The 18,778-nt window shown below is 31.4% G+C and overlaps 1 protein-coding gene across 9 annotated transcripts in view; it reads left to right on the top strand.

Annotated features, from left to right (window-relative positions):
• The window catches only part of LOC143083796 (uncharacterized), a 58,755-nt gene that overhangs the window by 27,654 nt on the left and 12,323 nt on the right, over positions 1-18,778 (top strand). For 6 of the 9 annotated variants that reach the window (XM_076260150.1, XM_076260149.1, XM_076260152.1 and 3 more), the window contains exons 7-9: positions 9,570-9,629; positions 13,767-13,817; positions 16,489-16,676. In XM_076260150.1, coding sequence (XP_076116265.1) covers positions 9,570-9,629; positions 13,767-13,817; positions 16,489-16,676 — 299 coding nt within the window. Of the gene's footprint in view, positions 1-9,569; positions 9,630-13,766; positions 13,818-16,488; positions 16,686-18,778 lie in introns of all 9 variants that reach the window. The other 3 variants (XM_076260156.1, XM_076260153.1, XM_076260154.1) reach the window with 3 other exon arrangements.

The raw sequence follows: 18,778 nt of genomic DNA, 5'->3' as shown, positions 1-18,778 counted from the left end.
CATAACTTATTCAACATTCAATATCATATATATTGATCACAAAACATTGTCTATCATCAAAACTCTTAAATGTATATTTTCATTTCTTTCAGAAATTTTGTGAAAACAAGTTTCCTCTACTTTTCTGTCAATGTTACATGCAATGTTTATTAGATAAATACAGTAAGAATCATTTTCTTTCTGAACATGTAAAGGCTCTTTTTCATTGTGTTACCCTCACATTAAAAAATTGTATTAATATTTTTGCAATTATCTCATTTCTGTCATAAAATAGTGACTTAAATGTTGCATGTAACGTGGACACAAAAAATATGAATAATGAACCATGCCAGAATTGACCTTAAAAGATATAAAAAGCCTCCAAACAACCATCTGAATGTAAATTATACAATTATACTGCCACATTTCTCATATATGATATTATTTAAATAGTGGTTAATACCAAAACCATTCACCTAAATTTCAGACAGCAGACATATTTTTTAACTATACCAGTAGTTATGCTTGTTCATGGTGGTACACTATGGAAGGCTAAATTAAAAGATATTCAAATGTCAAAATAACCAGAAAAATAAAATTAAGACCAAAGATAGATCAATTGATGAAGGAGTCATCCAAAATTTCCACAACATGAAACATTTTTATATCAATAAGTAAGCAACCCGTTTTTTTATTGCACAGGGATGAGATTGATAAGAAGACAACCACACAACCATCAGCATCCACGAAGTTTCTCACTCAATAACTAATACTGACAAAGTAAGGGTACAAAATGATTACATGTATCCCTCATTCATGTGACACAGTTACACTTAAAACTAATAGTATGAAAAACCAAGACAAAATATGGACAAATCTACGAGAGGTTGATACAGCTGCATTTATTGAGAATCTTATTTTCAATCGTTTACATAACTTCTATAAAGAACAATTTGGGCTTTATCTTTGAGGTTGTTGTCTGATAGACATATTACCCTATATCTCGTTTTATTAGCTCACCTGGCCTAAAAGGCCATGTGAGCTTTTCTCATCACTTTCCGTCGTCGTCGTCGTTAACAATTATCTTGAATATTATTATAGATGAAGATAAACTGTAAACAGCAAAAATGATCAGCAAAGTAAGATCTACAAATAGGTTAATATGACCAAAATTGTCAATTGACCCCTTAAGGGGTAAATGTCCTTTAATGACAATTTTTCACAATTTGTTCATCATATTTGCTAACTTTAAAAAATCTTCTCCTCTGAAACTACTGAATGGATTTGGATGAAACTTAGCATGATAGTTCCTTAGATTATCCTGCACAAAGTGTGTGCTTCGATTTTTGATCCGTCAAAAAACATGGCCGCCCTTACTTTAAATAGAACATAGGGGTCAAATGCAGTTTTTGGCTTATATCTCAAAAACGAAAGCATTTAGAGCAAATCTGACATGGGATAAAAATGTTCATTAGGTCAAGATCTATCAGCCCTGAAATTTTCAGACGAATCAAACAAACCATTGTTGGGTTGCTGCCACTTAATTGGTAATTTTAAGGAAATTTTGCAGTTTTTGGTCATTATCTTGAATATCATTATAGATAAAGATAAACTGTAAACAGCAAAAATGATCAGCAAAGTAAGATCTACAAATAGGTTAATATGACCAAAATTTTCAATTGACCCCTTAAGGGGTAAATGTCCTTTAATGACAATTTTTCACAATTTGTTCATCATATTTGCTAACTTTAAAAAATCTTCTCCTCTGAAACTACTGAATGGATTTGGATGAAACTTAGCATGATAGTTCCTTAGATTATCCTGCACAAAGTGTGTGCTTCGATTTTTGATCCGTCAAAAAACATGGCCGCCCTTACTTTAAATAGAACATAGGGGTCAAATGCAGTTTTTGGCACACATGTCTAGCTGACAGGTGTCATCTAACCTTGACCTCATTTTCATAATTCAGTGGTCAAAGTTAACTTTTTTAGTTTTGGTCTATTTTTTTAATACTTTATGCATTAGGTCAACTATATTTGGTGTATGAAAATATTTTATGATCTATATGTCGGTTACGCAGGTTTTATTTGAACTTGACCTCATTTTCACAGTCCATTGCTAAGTTTTAAGTGTTTGTGTTTTGGTCTCATTTTCTTTATTTATAAACAGTAAGTCATATATATTTGTAATATTGAAGAATTGTTAGCTGTACATGTTTACCTGGCATGGTTCAATATGTTCAATAAGGCATTGTTTACCAGGTGAGCGATTCAGGCTCTTGAGAGCCTCTTGTTTCTGCTGGTTAATCTTACATTTATGATAACTTTTTAAGGTTTAAACAATAAATTTTATTTCAAACATTCAAAACAACAACAACAACAACAATACTTTATTTTAAGAGGGTTACACAGTTAGCTATATAACTAATCTTTCCTGAGGCCCTCATCATGAGAAATCAAACAAAATGCAAACATATACATTACATACATTAGTATAAAAAGTCAAGTATGATAATAATGTTTAGTACAACTTGATAAAATGTGATGTGAAAAAAAATAAACATGACATGATCAGTTTTTAATATTATTGATACAGTTAGGTTGATTTCAATAAATGATCTGTTATTTTGTATTTGAAAGAATTAACATTTGTAATATTTCTTAACGGTATTGGCAAATTATTCCACAAGAATGGTCCAGAATACATAAAAGATTTTTTGAACAATTCTGTTTTTGGTTTAGGGAGTAAGAGGTTTCCTTGAACAGCATTTCTCAAGGGGTATGGATTTCTGTCTGAAACATAACGAAACTTGTAAGATATGATGGGGCATCATTTTTAATGCACTTAAATGTCATCACGAACTTGTTTCTTGTTTTCTGTCTCCAACATCTTCAACTATCTATCTGAAAAAAGAAAAAAACAAAAAAAACAATTAATCTACCCTCAATCAGAACCAAAATCCATGCAAAGATTATAAAATTTACAATAATATAGAAACTCTCAAATATCTTGTTTCGATTATTCAATGCCATTTCATCTTGAAAACTTGTTACCTAAACTACAGGAAGCCACAATTTAAAGGGCCCCATAATGACCAGTGTAAAACAATTCAGAAGAGAAAACCAACACCCATTAGACCATAGTCCTGTTTTCAACTTTATTTGGCCTTCTTTTACTTTTTTGTTTCATTAGCGTCACTGAATAGTCTTTTGTAAACGAAAAGCGTTTCTGGCCTACAAAATTTCAATTCTGGTATTCATGATGAGTTTATTATTATTATTTTGAAATCAGAAGGAGCCTGAACCTCTTATAATGCAAAAGATATTCTGGAATGTCTATTATTCCCTTACCAAAAAGTGCTAACATGTTGCACATAAGTTGCACATAAGATGCTCACGTTAGAAACTAACATGATTGCACACGAGTTTTTTAACATGCAAATTAGGTGAGTATTTTGTGAGCAAAAAAGTTGCACATATGAAACTAACCTAATTTGCATGTTAAAAACCTCACGTGCAACTGCTCATATGAGCTTTTGTTTCACATGTGCATTTTATTAGATTGCTCATATGAGCAGTTGCTCACATGTTGCACACATGAATATTATAGTTGACCAAAACAAAATGGCTGCTTTAAAAAAGGAATATTTTTCAAATTTAAATGAAAATCTTAAATAATTCAGTTGAAAATAAAATAACTGATACATCATGTTAAAAGAGTTATTCTTTAATTATTGTCAGTTAATTATGATTTTCATATCATTTTTTTTTTTTTTTTTTATTTAAACAATAATCATGATCATGACTAAAAACATAACATTACATTATAAAACTAATAGAGGGACTTGCAAGTTTAGTACACAATGAATGTCTTTGATTAATAATTACTGTATTTCAAAAAGTTTAAAAAGGAAAAATCTTTATACATGTAGTACTTATTTTGAAGCAAGTTACCTGTATATATATATATATATATATATCCCATAATTGAAGGACTTAAAATTGTAATATATTTCAAAATCTGACACAAAAATGAAAATAATGAAATAGAAATGATAACTTACAAATAATTAACCACAGCCACACTGGTTTTATCAGATTTCAACAATGCCTTTCTTCAAATAGCACAATATAGGACTTAACATTTTCCATATCCATCTACCTCCATTTATTGCATGCTTTTCATGAATTTGAATTTACAGGAAGTACATGACTGGGCATGTCATTTTGAAAAAGCTCATATGAGCAATGATGTAGGTTATAGTTTTGAATGGTTAGAAGAATGGAAAAATTTTTCAAAAAACAAAACTAACGTAAAACTAACATGGATGATAAAAGCTCACCTGAGGTTTGAATTGCACATGTGAGCATTATGTTAGATTTTTGTGGGCACATATGAACTACCAAACTGCACATATGAGCAACCTGATTTGCATACAATTCTTACTTGCATCTCATGTGCTTCACATGTGAAACTTATGTGCTTTTGTTAGCAATTTCTGTACGGGTTCTCCAAAGTTGACTATTAAGCACACCACTTTCATCTTCTGGTCTTCATGTATGTAACATTGACATACAACCTTTTACTTTTCTGTCAATGTTACACGCATGAACAGAACTGATAACATTTACTTACTCCTTTGCTCTATAAAGAGATTATTGATAATTTAACTTGTTTTACCACCATCAAACTTCATCTTTATTTCTAAATATAGATATTCTTTTTAGAAGTGTATTTTCTTCATTGACAACAAAATTGGTGTCGGTCTTGAAAATTTACATGCAATTTTTAATAAAAAAAATCTACAGGCAAGATAAACCTAAGAAAGAAAAAGATGATCAGCAATAAATGTGATGAAGAAAACTCTCAGGAAGATGCTGCAAAAAGATACTGTCCCTGTCAACCAGTCAGATGGTGATGTCCCTGGCAGCCAGATAGATGGTGATGTCCCTGTCAGCCTGGAAGATGGTGATGTACATATCAGTCAATCAGTTAGTTGGTGATGTTCCTGTCAGTCAGTCAGTCTGTGATGTTCTTGTAAGCCAGTCAGAGGGTAATGTCCCTGTCAGCCAACATATGGTAATGTCCTAGTCAGCCAGGCAGATGGTGATGTTCATATTAGTCTGTCAGTTGGTGATGTTCCTGTCAGTCAGTCATATGGTGATGTTCCTGTCAGCCAGTCAGATGGTGATGTCCCTGTCAGCCAGTCAGATGGTGATGTCCCTGTCAGCCAGTCAGATGGTGATATCCCTTTCAGCCTGTCAGATGGTGATAACCCTATCAGCCAGTCTGATAAGGTCCCTATTAGTGAGTCAGGTGGTGACGGTCCTTTCAGCCAGTCAGATAGTAGTTCTGTGTCAGAAAACCAGATGATGGTGACTGTGTATGCAGACATACTAGTGATCTCCAATTTGACCATTCTACAGCAGTGTAGAAGATAGTTATTTCAAAATCTTGTTTATTTATCCCTTTTCATTTACCAGTCAACACATGTATCATGTGTATTTACTGATGCTCATTATAGAAATCATAAGGAATTCAATTTGTAACATTTTTTTTTAATTGTTATGCCAACCCGTACAGAAATTGCTAACAAAAGCACATAAGTTTCACATGTGAAGCACATGAGATGCAAGTAAGAATTGTATGCAAATCAGGTTGCTCATATGTGCAGTTTGGTAGTTCATATGTGCCCACAAAAATCTAACATAATGCTCACATGTGCAATTCAAACCTCAGGTGAGCTTTTATCATCCATGTTAGTTTTATGTTAGTTTTGTTTTTTGAAAAATTTTTCCATTCTTCTAACCATTCAAAACTATAACCTACATCATTGCTCATATGAGCTTTCCCAGTCATGTACTTCCTGTAAATTCAAATTCATGAAAAGCATGCAATAAATGGAGGTAGATGGATATGGAAAATGTTAAGTCCTATATTGTGCTATTTGAAGAAAGGCATTGTTGAAATCTGATAAAACCAGTGTGGCTGTGGTTAATTATTTGTAAGTTATCATTTCTATTTCATTATTTTCATTTTTGTGTCAGATTTTGAAATATATTACAATTTTAAGTCCTTCAATTATGGGATATATATATATATACAGGTAACTTGCTTCAAAATAAGTACTACATGTATAAAGATTTTTCCTTTTTAAACTTTTTGAAATACAGTAATTATTAATCAAAGACATTCATTGTGTACTAAACTTGCAAGTCCCTCTATTAGTTTTATAATGTAATGTTATGTTTTTAGTCATGATCATGATTATTGTTTAAATAAAAAAAATAAAAAAAATGATATGAAAATCATAATTATCTGACAATAATTAAAGAATAACTCTTTTAACATGATGTATCAGTTATTTTATTTTCAACTGAATTATTTAAGATTTTCATTTAAATTTGAAAAATATTCCTTTTTTAAAGCAGCCATTTTGTTTTGGTCAACTATAATATTCATGTGTGCAACATGTGAGCAACTGCTCATATGAACAATCTAATAAAATGCACATGTGAAACAAAAGCTCATATGAGCAGTTGCACGTGAGGTTTTTAACATGCAAATTAGGTTAGTTTCATATGTGCAACTTTTTTGCTCACAAAATACTCACCTAATTTGCATGATAAAAAACTCGTGTGCAATCATGTTAGTTTCTAACGTGAGCATCTTATGTGCAACTTATGTGCAACATGTTAGCACTTTTTGGTAAGGGAAATAATATAATTGCTGCCCAGTAATATCTAATTAATCATTTAGGTTATAAAATGTTATATAAATGTCTGACTTTAAGGAAGTAATACCTTTGCATGTAACATAAAAAAATCTTGACACACAATATTGTTGTCAATGTTACTAACTAGTGTTAAGAGACAAATTAAACAGGAAAACATGAAAACGCTTTAATTTTGTAAAATAAAAATAAGATAATAGCTCCATATGGCAGTAAGTTTTGTTTACGCATGTAACACTGGCCTGAACGTGTAAAAGTCTAAATAATAGACTGTCAATGTTACATACACAATTTCTTAATGAAAAAAAAGTTTAATTTGGGTTTACTTTATACATTTTTTTTTAAAATAGGTATCATAATAATAACTTTGAATATTAAAAATTAGATTAACTGTTGATTTCAACACAGTAAAATCTTCTCATGTAACACAAAAAAGACCTGATACAAAAATCGTAGTCCATGTTACTCATAAAGTTATCATAGGAGCATCAAAGAAATTGTGCAATGACAATATTTCAGATGTTAGTCATTTATAAACTCAGATAAACTCATTTTAAAGCTCATAACAGAGGTTTGGAAATCAATGCTTTTAAAACATTATAATTCTGGGTTATGTATGTAACATTGACAGGAACACCAACAAATGATGAGGAAAAATTGCTAGTCAATCAGGAAAAAAATAAACACAAATAATTAAAACTCTTTTATTTCTTTAATATCATTTTAATGAAGCAAATTTAAATTTCAACAAGATTTTATTGATTGAATAATTGTATGCACATTTATTAGGTTGTAGCATGTAACCTGGACGCAGAAGATGTGTCAATGTTACATGCCTTTAAACGATAAGAATTACAAGTAAATATTGTAAGTCTAGAAATCAAGAAAGATCAACAACTTCTCTGTTAAGAATTCAGCATAAATTTACATTTGATTTAATATTATGCACTGGCCAATTATGCTTTAAGTGTAATAAAGTAATATTGTTTTTATTCTGGTGTCAATGTTACATTTTATGTTTTCAAATTAAGTGGCCAGTTATCTTTATAATGCTGAGAATGAATACAAGTACTAGTTAATCAAATTGGCAATTAATCTGTGGTATTTCATGTAAAAAATTAGATTGATAAGGCAAACCGTACAAAAAAAAGCTTTTGCATGTATCATAGACACCTTTCCTTGGTAAATATTTTCGTGTCAATGTTATGTACAGAAATCTCTCCAGCAATAAAATGGATATCGTAAGGGTCAAGCCTGTTTAAATACAAGATAAACTTATATTTTTTGACAAAATTGCAAAACAAGTCACACATCATTATCAAAGAACCTAATTTACACAGAAAGTGCATGTAACACTTCATTGTGAGGTCAAATTAACCTGGTCCCACTCTTTTATCATCATCTTGATCACTGGTAGATGCCTAGTGTGTGAAAGATGACAAAGCCACATTTTAATGTAATTGTCAGTGGGTTGAAATGTGAAAAAAAATAATTATGGTAATGCTTACTATAAAAAGTATACAACTGTTATAAAAAGATGAGTATTATTGGGCAGTATTGACACGAAAATGAAATAAATTTTCTTACCTTCTATATTTTTCAAACTTCAGTTGATTGATAAAAATCATGAAATCCAAATTGTACCCATTGTTGACACCTTTCAAAATTTGCCATGCTGGACCAATAACTTGTTTCCAAAGCTAATCAGCTAAAGAAAAGGTGCATGTAACATTTGTTGACGGGAAAAGTTACATGCACTTGTCCATTTTCAAACGTATTTTATTTGCAGCAATAATCGGATTCTGTACAAAATGGGGTTTCTAAATGATAGACGGATCATTTTTCAGTTGATTTTCAACTATTATAGTAGAACAATTCTTCAGGCATATTCTAAATATGACTAGGGGTTTTGCCATTCAGTTTTTTGTCTACAGTTTTCAACTACCAGCACATAACAAGTGCTGATTTTTTGTTGATTTTTTTAATTGGATCCATTTTTTTTGCATTTGGCAATAAAGACTAACCCACTTTGATATTTAAACAATGTTTAATCTCCATATTTGCATGATTTCTTTATTTTTTAATTGGATAAACACTATTGACCCTAAAATTTCACTAGCGAATTCCTGCCCATATATATATTTTTCTTTAAACAAGGAAGATGATGATTAAATATAATTTACAGATACATGTATAAACAATACTGAATTTTCACATTATTTTTTCAAAATGATCACTAAGTCACAAATTTGCAATTTCTTTAAAGAAAAATGTGGGGAAAAAAACAACAACAAAAATATAACACTCTGGTTTAACACTCTGGTTTTGTACATTTCATGAGCGGGAGATCTGATATAATATGGTCAAATACTGACTTAAATCTCTATCAAAGTATCATGCTTTACGTGAATTTTAAGAAAATAAACCAAAAAAAAGACTCATTTTTGCGGAGTTATCTTCTCTTTCCAAATTGCTGATTTTGAGTTTTCATCAAGTTAGATTTTATGGGACTTTTCTATTTGGGGCTTAATGCTATAGATTAGAACGTAAACAGTTTCTGTTGCAATTAGTTTGAGGTTAAAGTAACCTTAGTTTGACTGGACTATTTGCTGAAATATTCTTTATACATGTATTACCATATATTTAGTTCTTCTACCAAAATATCAATAAGTGAGGGGAGGCACATATATGAAATCATGAAAATAGGCTGAAATAGGGGAAACTTTTTAGAAGAATGGATTAGAAAAAAAATCTATACCCATTTCAGGCTCATCTATTTAAAATTATGATGCAGATATACAATTGTTTTTATTATAACTTCAAAAATAATACCGGTCAGTTTATCATCTCCTTTTAGCCAGAAGTACCAAATTGGTCGAAGAAATCTGAGTCAAACTTCGCCTTGCAGCCAATACAGGTAAGTCTCATTTAACTGGTTAATATAGCAACACAATGTACATACACAAAGATTCACTCAAACAATCAAATTTAAAAAACCAAACTTTTACAGGGCCATTTATTGTGGTTTCTGTCACTACTCGGTATACTCCTTTGAACCATCAGTATGATGTTTTACCAGATGACCCACCCGTACAGAAATTGCTAACAAAAGCACATAAGTTTCACATGTGAAGCACATGAGATGCAAGTAAGAATTGTATGCAAATCAGGTTGCTCATATGTGCAGTTTGGTAGTTCATATGTGCCCACAAAAATCTAACATAATGCTCACATGTGCAATTCAAACCTCAGGTGAGCTTTTATCATCCATGTTAGTTTTATGTTAGTTTTGTTTTTTGAAAAATTTTTCCATTCTTCTAACCATTCAAAACTATAACCTACATCATTGCTCATATGAGCTTTTTCAAAATGACATGCCCAGTCATGTACTTCCTGTAAATTCAAATTCATGAAAAGCATGCAATAAATGGAGGTAGATGGATATGGAAAATGTTAAGTCCTATATTGTGCTATTTGAAGAAAGGCATTGTTGAAATCTGATAAAACCAGTGTGGCTGTGGTTAATTATTTGTAAGTTATCATTTCTATTTCATTATTTTCATTTTTGTGTCAGATTTTGAAATATATTACAATTTTAAGTCCTTCAATTATGGGATATATATATATACACAGGTAACTTGCTTCAAAATAAGTACTACATGTATAAAGATTTTTCCTTTTTAAACTTTTTGAAATACAGTAATTATTAATCAAAGACATTCATTGTGTACTAAACTTGCAAGTCCCTCTATTAGTTTTATAATGTAATGTTATGTTTTTAGTCATGATCATGATTATTGTTTAAATAAAAAAAAAAAAAAAAATGATATGAAAATCATAATTAACTGACAATAATTAAAGAATAACTCTTTTAACATGATGTATCAGTTATTTTATTTTCAACTGAATTATTTAAGATTTTCATTTAAATTTGAAAAATATTCCTTTTTTAAAGCAGCCATTTTGTTTTGGTCAACTATAATATTCATGTGTGCAACATGTGAGCAACTGCTCATATGAGCAATCTAATAAAATGCACATGTGAAGCAAAAGCTCATATGAGCAGTTGCACGTGAGGTTTTTAACATGCAAATTAGGTTAGTTTCATATGTGCAACTTTTTTGCTCACAAAATACTCACCTAATTTGCATGTTAAAAAACTCGTGTGCAATCATGTTAGTTTCTAACGTGAGCATCTTATGTGCAACTTATGTGCAACATGTTAGCACTTTTTGGTAAGGGCTGTGTAAGATTTCTTATCCCCTTTTACAAACTATTTTCCTTTAATTGTTTTTTTAACATGGTGTCTTCTTTGAGGATATCATGACCCTATTTGGACCATAGGTGCATCTCATCATGAAGTATCACCAGTGTTGTACGCACCTGGAAAACATTAATACATTTATTTGCATATATATTTTAGATTGTTACAAATAGAATTGATCTGAGAATGGCAACATGTACAGAAACACTATAGCTATGCAAATTATAAACAACAAAAAAAGTATTTTGTTATCAACCCTTATAAGAGTTATTTCTCTTGAAGTCATAGGGACAAGACACCTTCACCAATAATCTTACACCTATTGCATAGAATGTTCCTTTCAAAGAACTATGTTGTATGCTCATGACTGAAAAATGTTCAACCATCTGTTCAGAAGTTATGTCAATTAAGTATAGTTTTTGTGTATATCTGTAAGACTCTGAACTGCGATTTTACTCCAAACCTCGATGGTCAAGCTGCGATGCGATGGTTTGACACTGAAGTGCGTTTTTTATCACATCGAAGTGTGATGGTGTCATTATGACGCTATCTTCTTGATAGCTACGCCGAAGTGCGATGGTCTACACAAATCTGATGGAGACTGAAATAGGGGATGTGTCAAAGAGACAACAACTCACCAATTAAAGGTCAATGTAGATTAAACAAAACAAAAAAACACATTTTAAAAATTACACACAATAAAACTCCGTTTAAAAGAAGTTAGTGTCCGGTGTCAGAATGGGTAATAAAATTAACTATAATTGTATAAGCAAAACGACAATGATAAACTCAATAAAAAAAGACTACTAACAGTTACTGACATGATACAGGTCTTATAATATTTTAATACTACGCGAAACGGGGAATATTTTTTGGTGGATAGGGAAAATCTACAAACGGTTCTGTTTAAGGGCATACGATACAGTTACAGGGGAGGTAATGACGTTGCTAACGTAAAATGTTATTTTCTCGACGTCAAACTGTGACATGTCGGGAAAAGATGCATTTTTCGTCTGATTTGTATCATTCAAACTGAATTGATTTGAAAACGAGTGCATGGACCCCCATTTTTTAAACCGACATTTTGTTTCATTTTGCAGGGAGATTATGTGGACCCAATTTTATAAAACTCTTTAACTGTAAATAGTGCAATTTTTTTAAATTTGATAAATATACAGCAAAAAAATACGTTTTTTTTTCTTAATTCATGACAATATGAGTTATTTCTGAACAAAAAATGCATAAATTTTTAGAATACTTATAAAATACAGAAATTACAAATTATTTAACAAAAAACAATTTGTGTTTATCTTTTAAAACAAAAAAGTTATGTCTTTCTTTCGAAAAAGAAAATACGGCCACAAATCTGAATTTTGGGCAAATATACAAAGGCACATGAAGGTATATTTTTATACCCCCGCTTTAAAAAAGGGGGGGTATACTGTTTTACCTCTGTCTGTCCGTCCGTCCGTCAGTCCGTCCATCAGTCCGTCAGTCCGTCCGTCAGTCAGTCCGTCCCATGAAACTTTCGTCACATTTTTCTCAGGAACTACACATCCACCCTTTCTGTAATTTGGTATCAACATTTATATATGTCAGCCATACCGTGTGATGCGTTTTCAGATTCATCACTTGACAACTTCCTGTTTACCGAACACTTGTCTGATTTTACACATGATAGCCAAGTTGAAAATTTTCGTCACATTTTTCTCAGGAACTACAATACAAGGATTTCTGAAATTTGGTTTCAGGATTTATATAAGTCAGCTATACCGTGTGATGCGTTTTCAGATTCATCACTCGACAACTTCCTGTTTACCGAACACTTGCATATTTTTACACTATTAATATTATCCACTTGCGGCGGGGGTATCATCAGTGAGCAGTAGCTCGCAGTTTCACTTGTTTATTACATATTTGATTTAATCAGGTAAAAAATAGCCTATATGGAAATTTTCATCAACTTGTAAATACGGGATCAAAACTGTATCGTATGCCCTTAACGTACGATGGTGCGTGACATTCTCTCAATACATTCTATTTTGCAGACGTACTTTTTTATTTAAAATGATTATGTATACACGAAACACTTATAGATAAACAACGTATAGGCCTAGATAAAATGATTATGTATACACGAAACACTTATAGATAAACAACGTATAGGCCTAGATAAAATGATTATGTATACACGAAACACTTATAGATAAAGAACGTATAGGCCTAGATAAAATGATTATGTATACATGAAACACTTATAGATAAACAACGTATAGGCCTAGATAAAATGATTATGAATACACGAAACACTTATAGATAAACAACGTATAGGCCTAGATAAAATGATTATCTAGAATTATGTCCACATGTAGGAAATCAAAGAGTACAAGCTCTCATTTAGTAATAGTAACTGAACTAAGACCAGCCAGAGACAATAATGAATGTAAATTAAAAAAAGAAATATGAAAAAAAAATACTTTTAATGATGAGTCTGTAGAAAGGAGGTTTAACTAGCGATAGTGCGTCAAATAGACCATCGCACTTCAGCGTATGGACCATTTCATTTCAGTGTACTGACCATCACACTTCAGCGTACGGACCATCGCACTTCTTCGTAGACAATCGCACTTCAGCGTGACCATTGTACTTCAGCGTCCCCATGGCACCTCCGAGTCCTACATATCTTTGAGACTAAAAAAGGTATGACGAGATAAATCTTTAAAGTTTCCTGTTTTGTGTATATTTTTGAAAGAGTAACCAAAAAAAAACCAGGTCAGTTTATCATTTTAGCCAGAGGTAGCCAATTGGTCGAAGAAATCTGAGCCAAACTTCACCTTACAGGTCAGTCTCATTTAACTGGTTTAAGTATTAGCAATACATTCAATAGAGAGGTATAAACTCAAAACAATTAATTTAAAAAGAAACACATTTACAGGGCCATGTATTGTGGTAACTTGCTAATCTATCTCCTATAAACTGCAAAAATGATCAGTAATTTTTAAAAGACCTTAATTAAAATATAACTGACCTTTTTAATCATCATGTCACTTTTATGACCGGAAATGTGTGGATGTTCAAGGCAAAAGGTTGGGTCAAAAAGATCGTGAATTATGTTAAAATGACTGAAAAAGCCTTGAAAACTAAAATGTATATGACCGTTTCATGATTTGCCCAGCCGGACTTTTACCGGACAATATACAAATGTCCGGAATATATGACCGTTTTGGAAGCCCTGCTTTTGACCTGTTAAATTGTGGCAGTCCCATGTGACTTCCAGTTCTGTTCAAGTTCGGTATGTGACATTGGTTGTGCCCTTAATGAGCCATTGAAAAGCCCCTGGGATTATTTTTTATACGGGACATAATATCGTATACCTTATCCGTCTGTCCTTCCGTCCTTTGTCAACATGTCAGCCATTGACTCAAAAACATTTTAACTAATGTACAAGAAACTTTGATGAATTGTTTATATATGTTCTAGACCATATGAGTATTTGGACCGTACGCGTACGGTCCGGACCGTATACGTATACTCGTACGGTCCGACCATACGTGTACGGTCGGACCGTATGAGTATACGCGTACGGTCCAGCTGATGTTTTGGGATCATATTGGTTAAATTTAAACAAATATTTATCAAAATCATTATTTTTAGTTATACAAATTGATTTTATTACATGTATATGGATGAAATGATTAAGCGAACAATTGAAATTAAATATGTGTTTATTTTTATGTCCGTGATTCCTATTTTGGTACTCAAGGTGACACTGACTTCCACAAAGAACGTCATATATTTTTTACAGGAACATAATTTGTTCATGCACGTTGCTTTGCATTTTTTTTGTAAAGTTCCTTAATATTCTAAAACGATTGTCCTCCCACTCTAAGTTTACTTACGATAACTTCAATTTTAATTAGCATACTTGGCTTCAATATATGAATTACTGACATGCTAAATAAAGGAGATTAACAGATTAAATTAACGTGATTTTTTAAAATAGTTATAACATTATTTTGTTTTATTTCAATTACTATTGAACTTTTTACATTAATTTGAGATGTAAGCTATGTTGATCTGTTATATACATTTGTATCTGATAAACGTGACCAACTTCTTAATATTAGTCAGACCGTACGCGTACGGTCCGACCGTATGCGTATTTTGAAAATATACGCATACGGTCCAGACCGTACGCGTACGGTCCAAATACTCATACGGTCTGGAACATATATATTGAAGTTTTATATAAAGTTTTGATTTTATGTTTCCGAGTTATGGGGTTTTTTATTCATTAAAATAGGGGGGATTTTCCAGTTTTCAGACAATATCTCAAAAATGCTTTAAAAACCAATTTGCATTAAATTTGGTGAATAGTTTATATATATATTGATGTGAGGTCCCTTTCATTGTTTATAAATTTTTGATTATACGTTTCAGAGTTATGGGTTTTTATTCATTGAAAAAGGGGGGATTTTCCAGTTTTCGGACAATCACTCAAAAATGCTTTCAGCAGGTCTCATTATACTTTGGTAAATTGTTTACATTTACTGACGTAAGATCCCTTTTTAACCAGATTTTTGTGACAAAAATGTCAGTTATTGATTTGGGGATGTACAGCGGGCGGGCTGTTCGACCAGTGGCAGGCAAGTGTTGTCCATGCATTTACTCATGAACCATGTGACTAAAACTATTAAAATTTTGATATGTTGTTACTGGCAACAAAATGGAGGTCAAGTTCAATAATGATGATTTTGACTTATACCGTTCAGGAGTTATGGATCTTGAAAGATTGAAAAATAGTGTTTCCAGTCGTGTCAGTGCATTTACTCATGAACTGTTCAACCAAAGCTTTTCAAATGTTTAGAATATGTTGTTACTGATGACAAAATGGAGATCAAGAACAATAATGACGATTTTGACTTTTACCGTTCAGGAGTTATGGTTCTTGAAAGATTGAAAAACTGAGATTTCCAGTCGTGTCCGTGTATTTACTCATGAACTATTCAACCAAGCCTTTTCAAATTGAAATATATTGTTACTGATGACAAAATGGAGGTCAAATTTGATATTGATGATTTTCACTTTCATCAGTTATGGTTCTTTTGATATTGAAAAATGCCAGGAAACAAATAAATGTTAATAAATCAGGTTTACTGTCACTCTGACAGCCTCTTGTTATTTTTATAAGTTTTAGGTTTTTAGTTTCTGAGTTTTGGGGTTTTATTCATTAAAAAGGGGGGATTTTCCAGTTTTTGGACAATCAAAAATGCTTTCAGCAGTTTTCATGAATTGTTTGTATCCCTTCTGATTTCAGAAACAGATAGGATTTATATTACAACATACTGTTAATTTATACAAAATAACACAAATTTTTCTATGAATATGAAAAAAAATATCATGTTTTAGTAATCATTCAATATCAGCCTGATACTTCTGTGGAACAATACTTGAATTGTTTGATGAAGTGTATTTATTGTCACTAGATCATGTTATTCTAATATTTTGATAGAAATCAGATGCAAGTTCCAGTCAGTCACCCAAACCTGTGACAGACAAAACAGAAGAAAAGGAGAATATGTCACCTGACAGTTCTAAGTCTCCAGGAGAACTAGATTTAGATTTTCCACCAATGTTTATCAACAGTGGTAATGGGGAGGAGAGCAGAGAACAACACAATCTAAAAGAAAGAAAGAGAAGGTATTAAAGGTGCATTAACTCATTTTTTGATTCAATCAATTAACAAGAATTCTTTAGGTATAGAACCACTAATTCAAGCCAGGTCGGAAAGAACATACAAGAAAGTAGTACATATTTTAAACAAAATAGTTCCTACGCATAGTTGTTACATCTTTGTCAATTGTGGGAATATTTGGGTAGTTTTAGTATGAAATGAAAGCTTGGGGACTTGGGATCACTGTGAAAAGTTTTACTTGAATAAAAAAGAAGCATTCAGGTTGGTTCAATTTTGTCAATAAGCCTCAAAACTAGTTGAGGTGCAAGTCAAATATTTAACATCATTTAGATCCATATACCTCTAATTTTGGTGTGACCTCAGTTGATAATGATTGCACATGTACTCATGAAGTTCAGTTATTCAAACACATATAGTCTTCTGTAAAAGTGAAGCTTAGGTCCAACAGGAAGATGGATAGCATTGACTGTTTGAACTCCCGAAAAATAATTTCTTACAGGAGACACAATAATGTACTCAATGCTTTTTATGTATGTGTAGTGAATTGATGATCAGTTTCAAGACGTTGTACAATGATCTTTTTCTCTGCAAAGTTTCATAACTAACAATCAAACTCGATTGTAACTTTACTTGAAAATATAAGTTACTTGCATTCTTCAAATTGTTCATTTTCATCAAGTTCTGTTGCTGAAATGAATGTGCAATTGTATATTTGGAATGATTTTTGGGTACAGAAAATGCTGCATCTTTCAATGAAATTGACATAAATATAACAGAAAATATATACATCTTCCTGTATATTCTGCTGACTGGAATGAAATATTATCCTCTCAGTCTCAGATTGTTCCTGCGGAGATGGCATTAAGTTTTAACTCAAACATTACTTTTGGTTCTCTGACTAATATTACCACTAAAAACAAGTTTGAATTTGGGTAGCTTTCCCTTTCAAATTTCTCTAGTTATGTCCTTTCCAAATGAAAAAAATACTAAATTTTCCATTTCTACACATAAACTTCATTTTGCCACAAATAAATGTTCTGAAACTTATACAGACAGCTTATCACAACCAAATACTGTTAAAATTCTAATTTGGGTGTTCTCAATTTCTAAAATAAATTATTGAAAATTGCCATGTTTGGTGTTCTGGTCACTCTGTCACTTTTACTGTTATGTTTAGTTTATTTTATTTGCTTACATATGAGACACAAACTAATGAAACTTATATAGTCTTCTTCCATTACTGTTATGCCTGGTCTTTAAGGAAAACAAATCTTTTGTTGACACTCTTTTCATGATTGTAATTTATGTGGAGACATCTAGACAATTGATACAAATTGCTGGCTGACCAAACAATTAAAATAGAGAGAAAAAATAAGATATTATTTGATAGTTCTTGTCTCTATACCTTTCTCAAATTCTGACATTGTAAACACATCTATCATAGCTGTAACCTCTTAATACATGTTGAATTGAAACCTTGTTTCATTATTTATTTCTGCAGTATGCTTGCAGTCTCTCCATTTAAATCTCTCTTTAACAATACACAAATATTTACTGTCACATTGTATTTTTTGCTTGTCAAGACGAGAAATTAATATTTAAAATTTCCACATTCAAAGTATTGTTTTTTGTAAACTAAGTTTACCTGCATAAATTTTGTCAGCGTCACAATTTTATGAAATTTTGTACAAATTTAGAACCATCAATGAAAACTTTCTGTGCCAAAGCATAGAACTTAAGCATTGTCTGTAATTACTTGTTGTAAGTTCATTGTCCTTTAAATTATTGATTTTCTTTTATTGGTCTTCACCAGAGGGTGATGTCCATTCAAAAGAATTGTCTCCCGCTCATTCATGGGATAGAGTTAATTGTCTCCCTTGTATAAGCCAATCAAAATCTGGTATTTTAATTTTCCACAGATACAATCATACTTTTAATGGAATCTACAAAAATTATAGAATTTTCATTTTAAGACAAAAAAGACCAATAAAGGGCATTTTATTCACTTATATTCTGGATTTATAAAATTCCTTCAACAAAACTAGTTTTAAAATAAAAAATGAAAAGTTACGGATGTGCAAATTTTTTATTTTTTGTGTATGAAAAT

This window comes from Mytilus galloprovincialis, chromosome 7 (genome assembly GCF_965363235.1).
Source record: "Mytilus galloprovincialis chromosome 7, xbMytGall1.hap1.1, whole genome shotgun sequence".
In the NCBI taxonomy this organism is placed as follows: Eukaryota; Metazoa; Mollusca; class Bivalvia; order Mytilida; family Mytilidae; genus Mytilus; species Mytilus galloprovincialis.
This window is presented reverse-complemented; position numbering and strand designations above follow the sequence as displayed.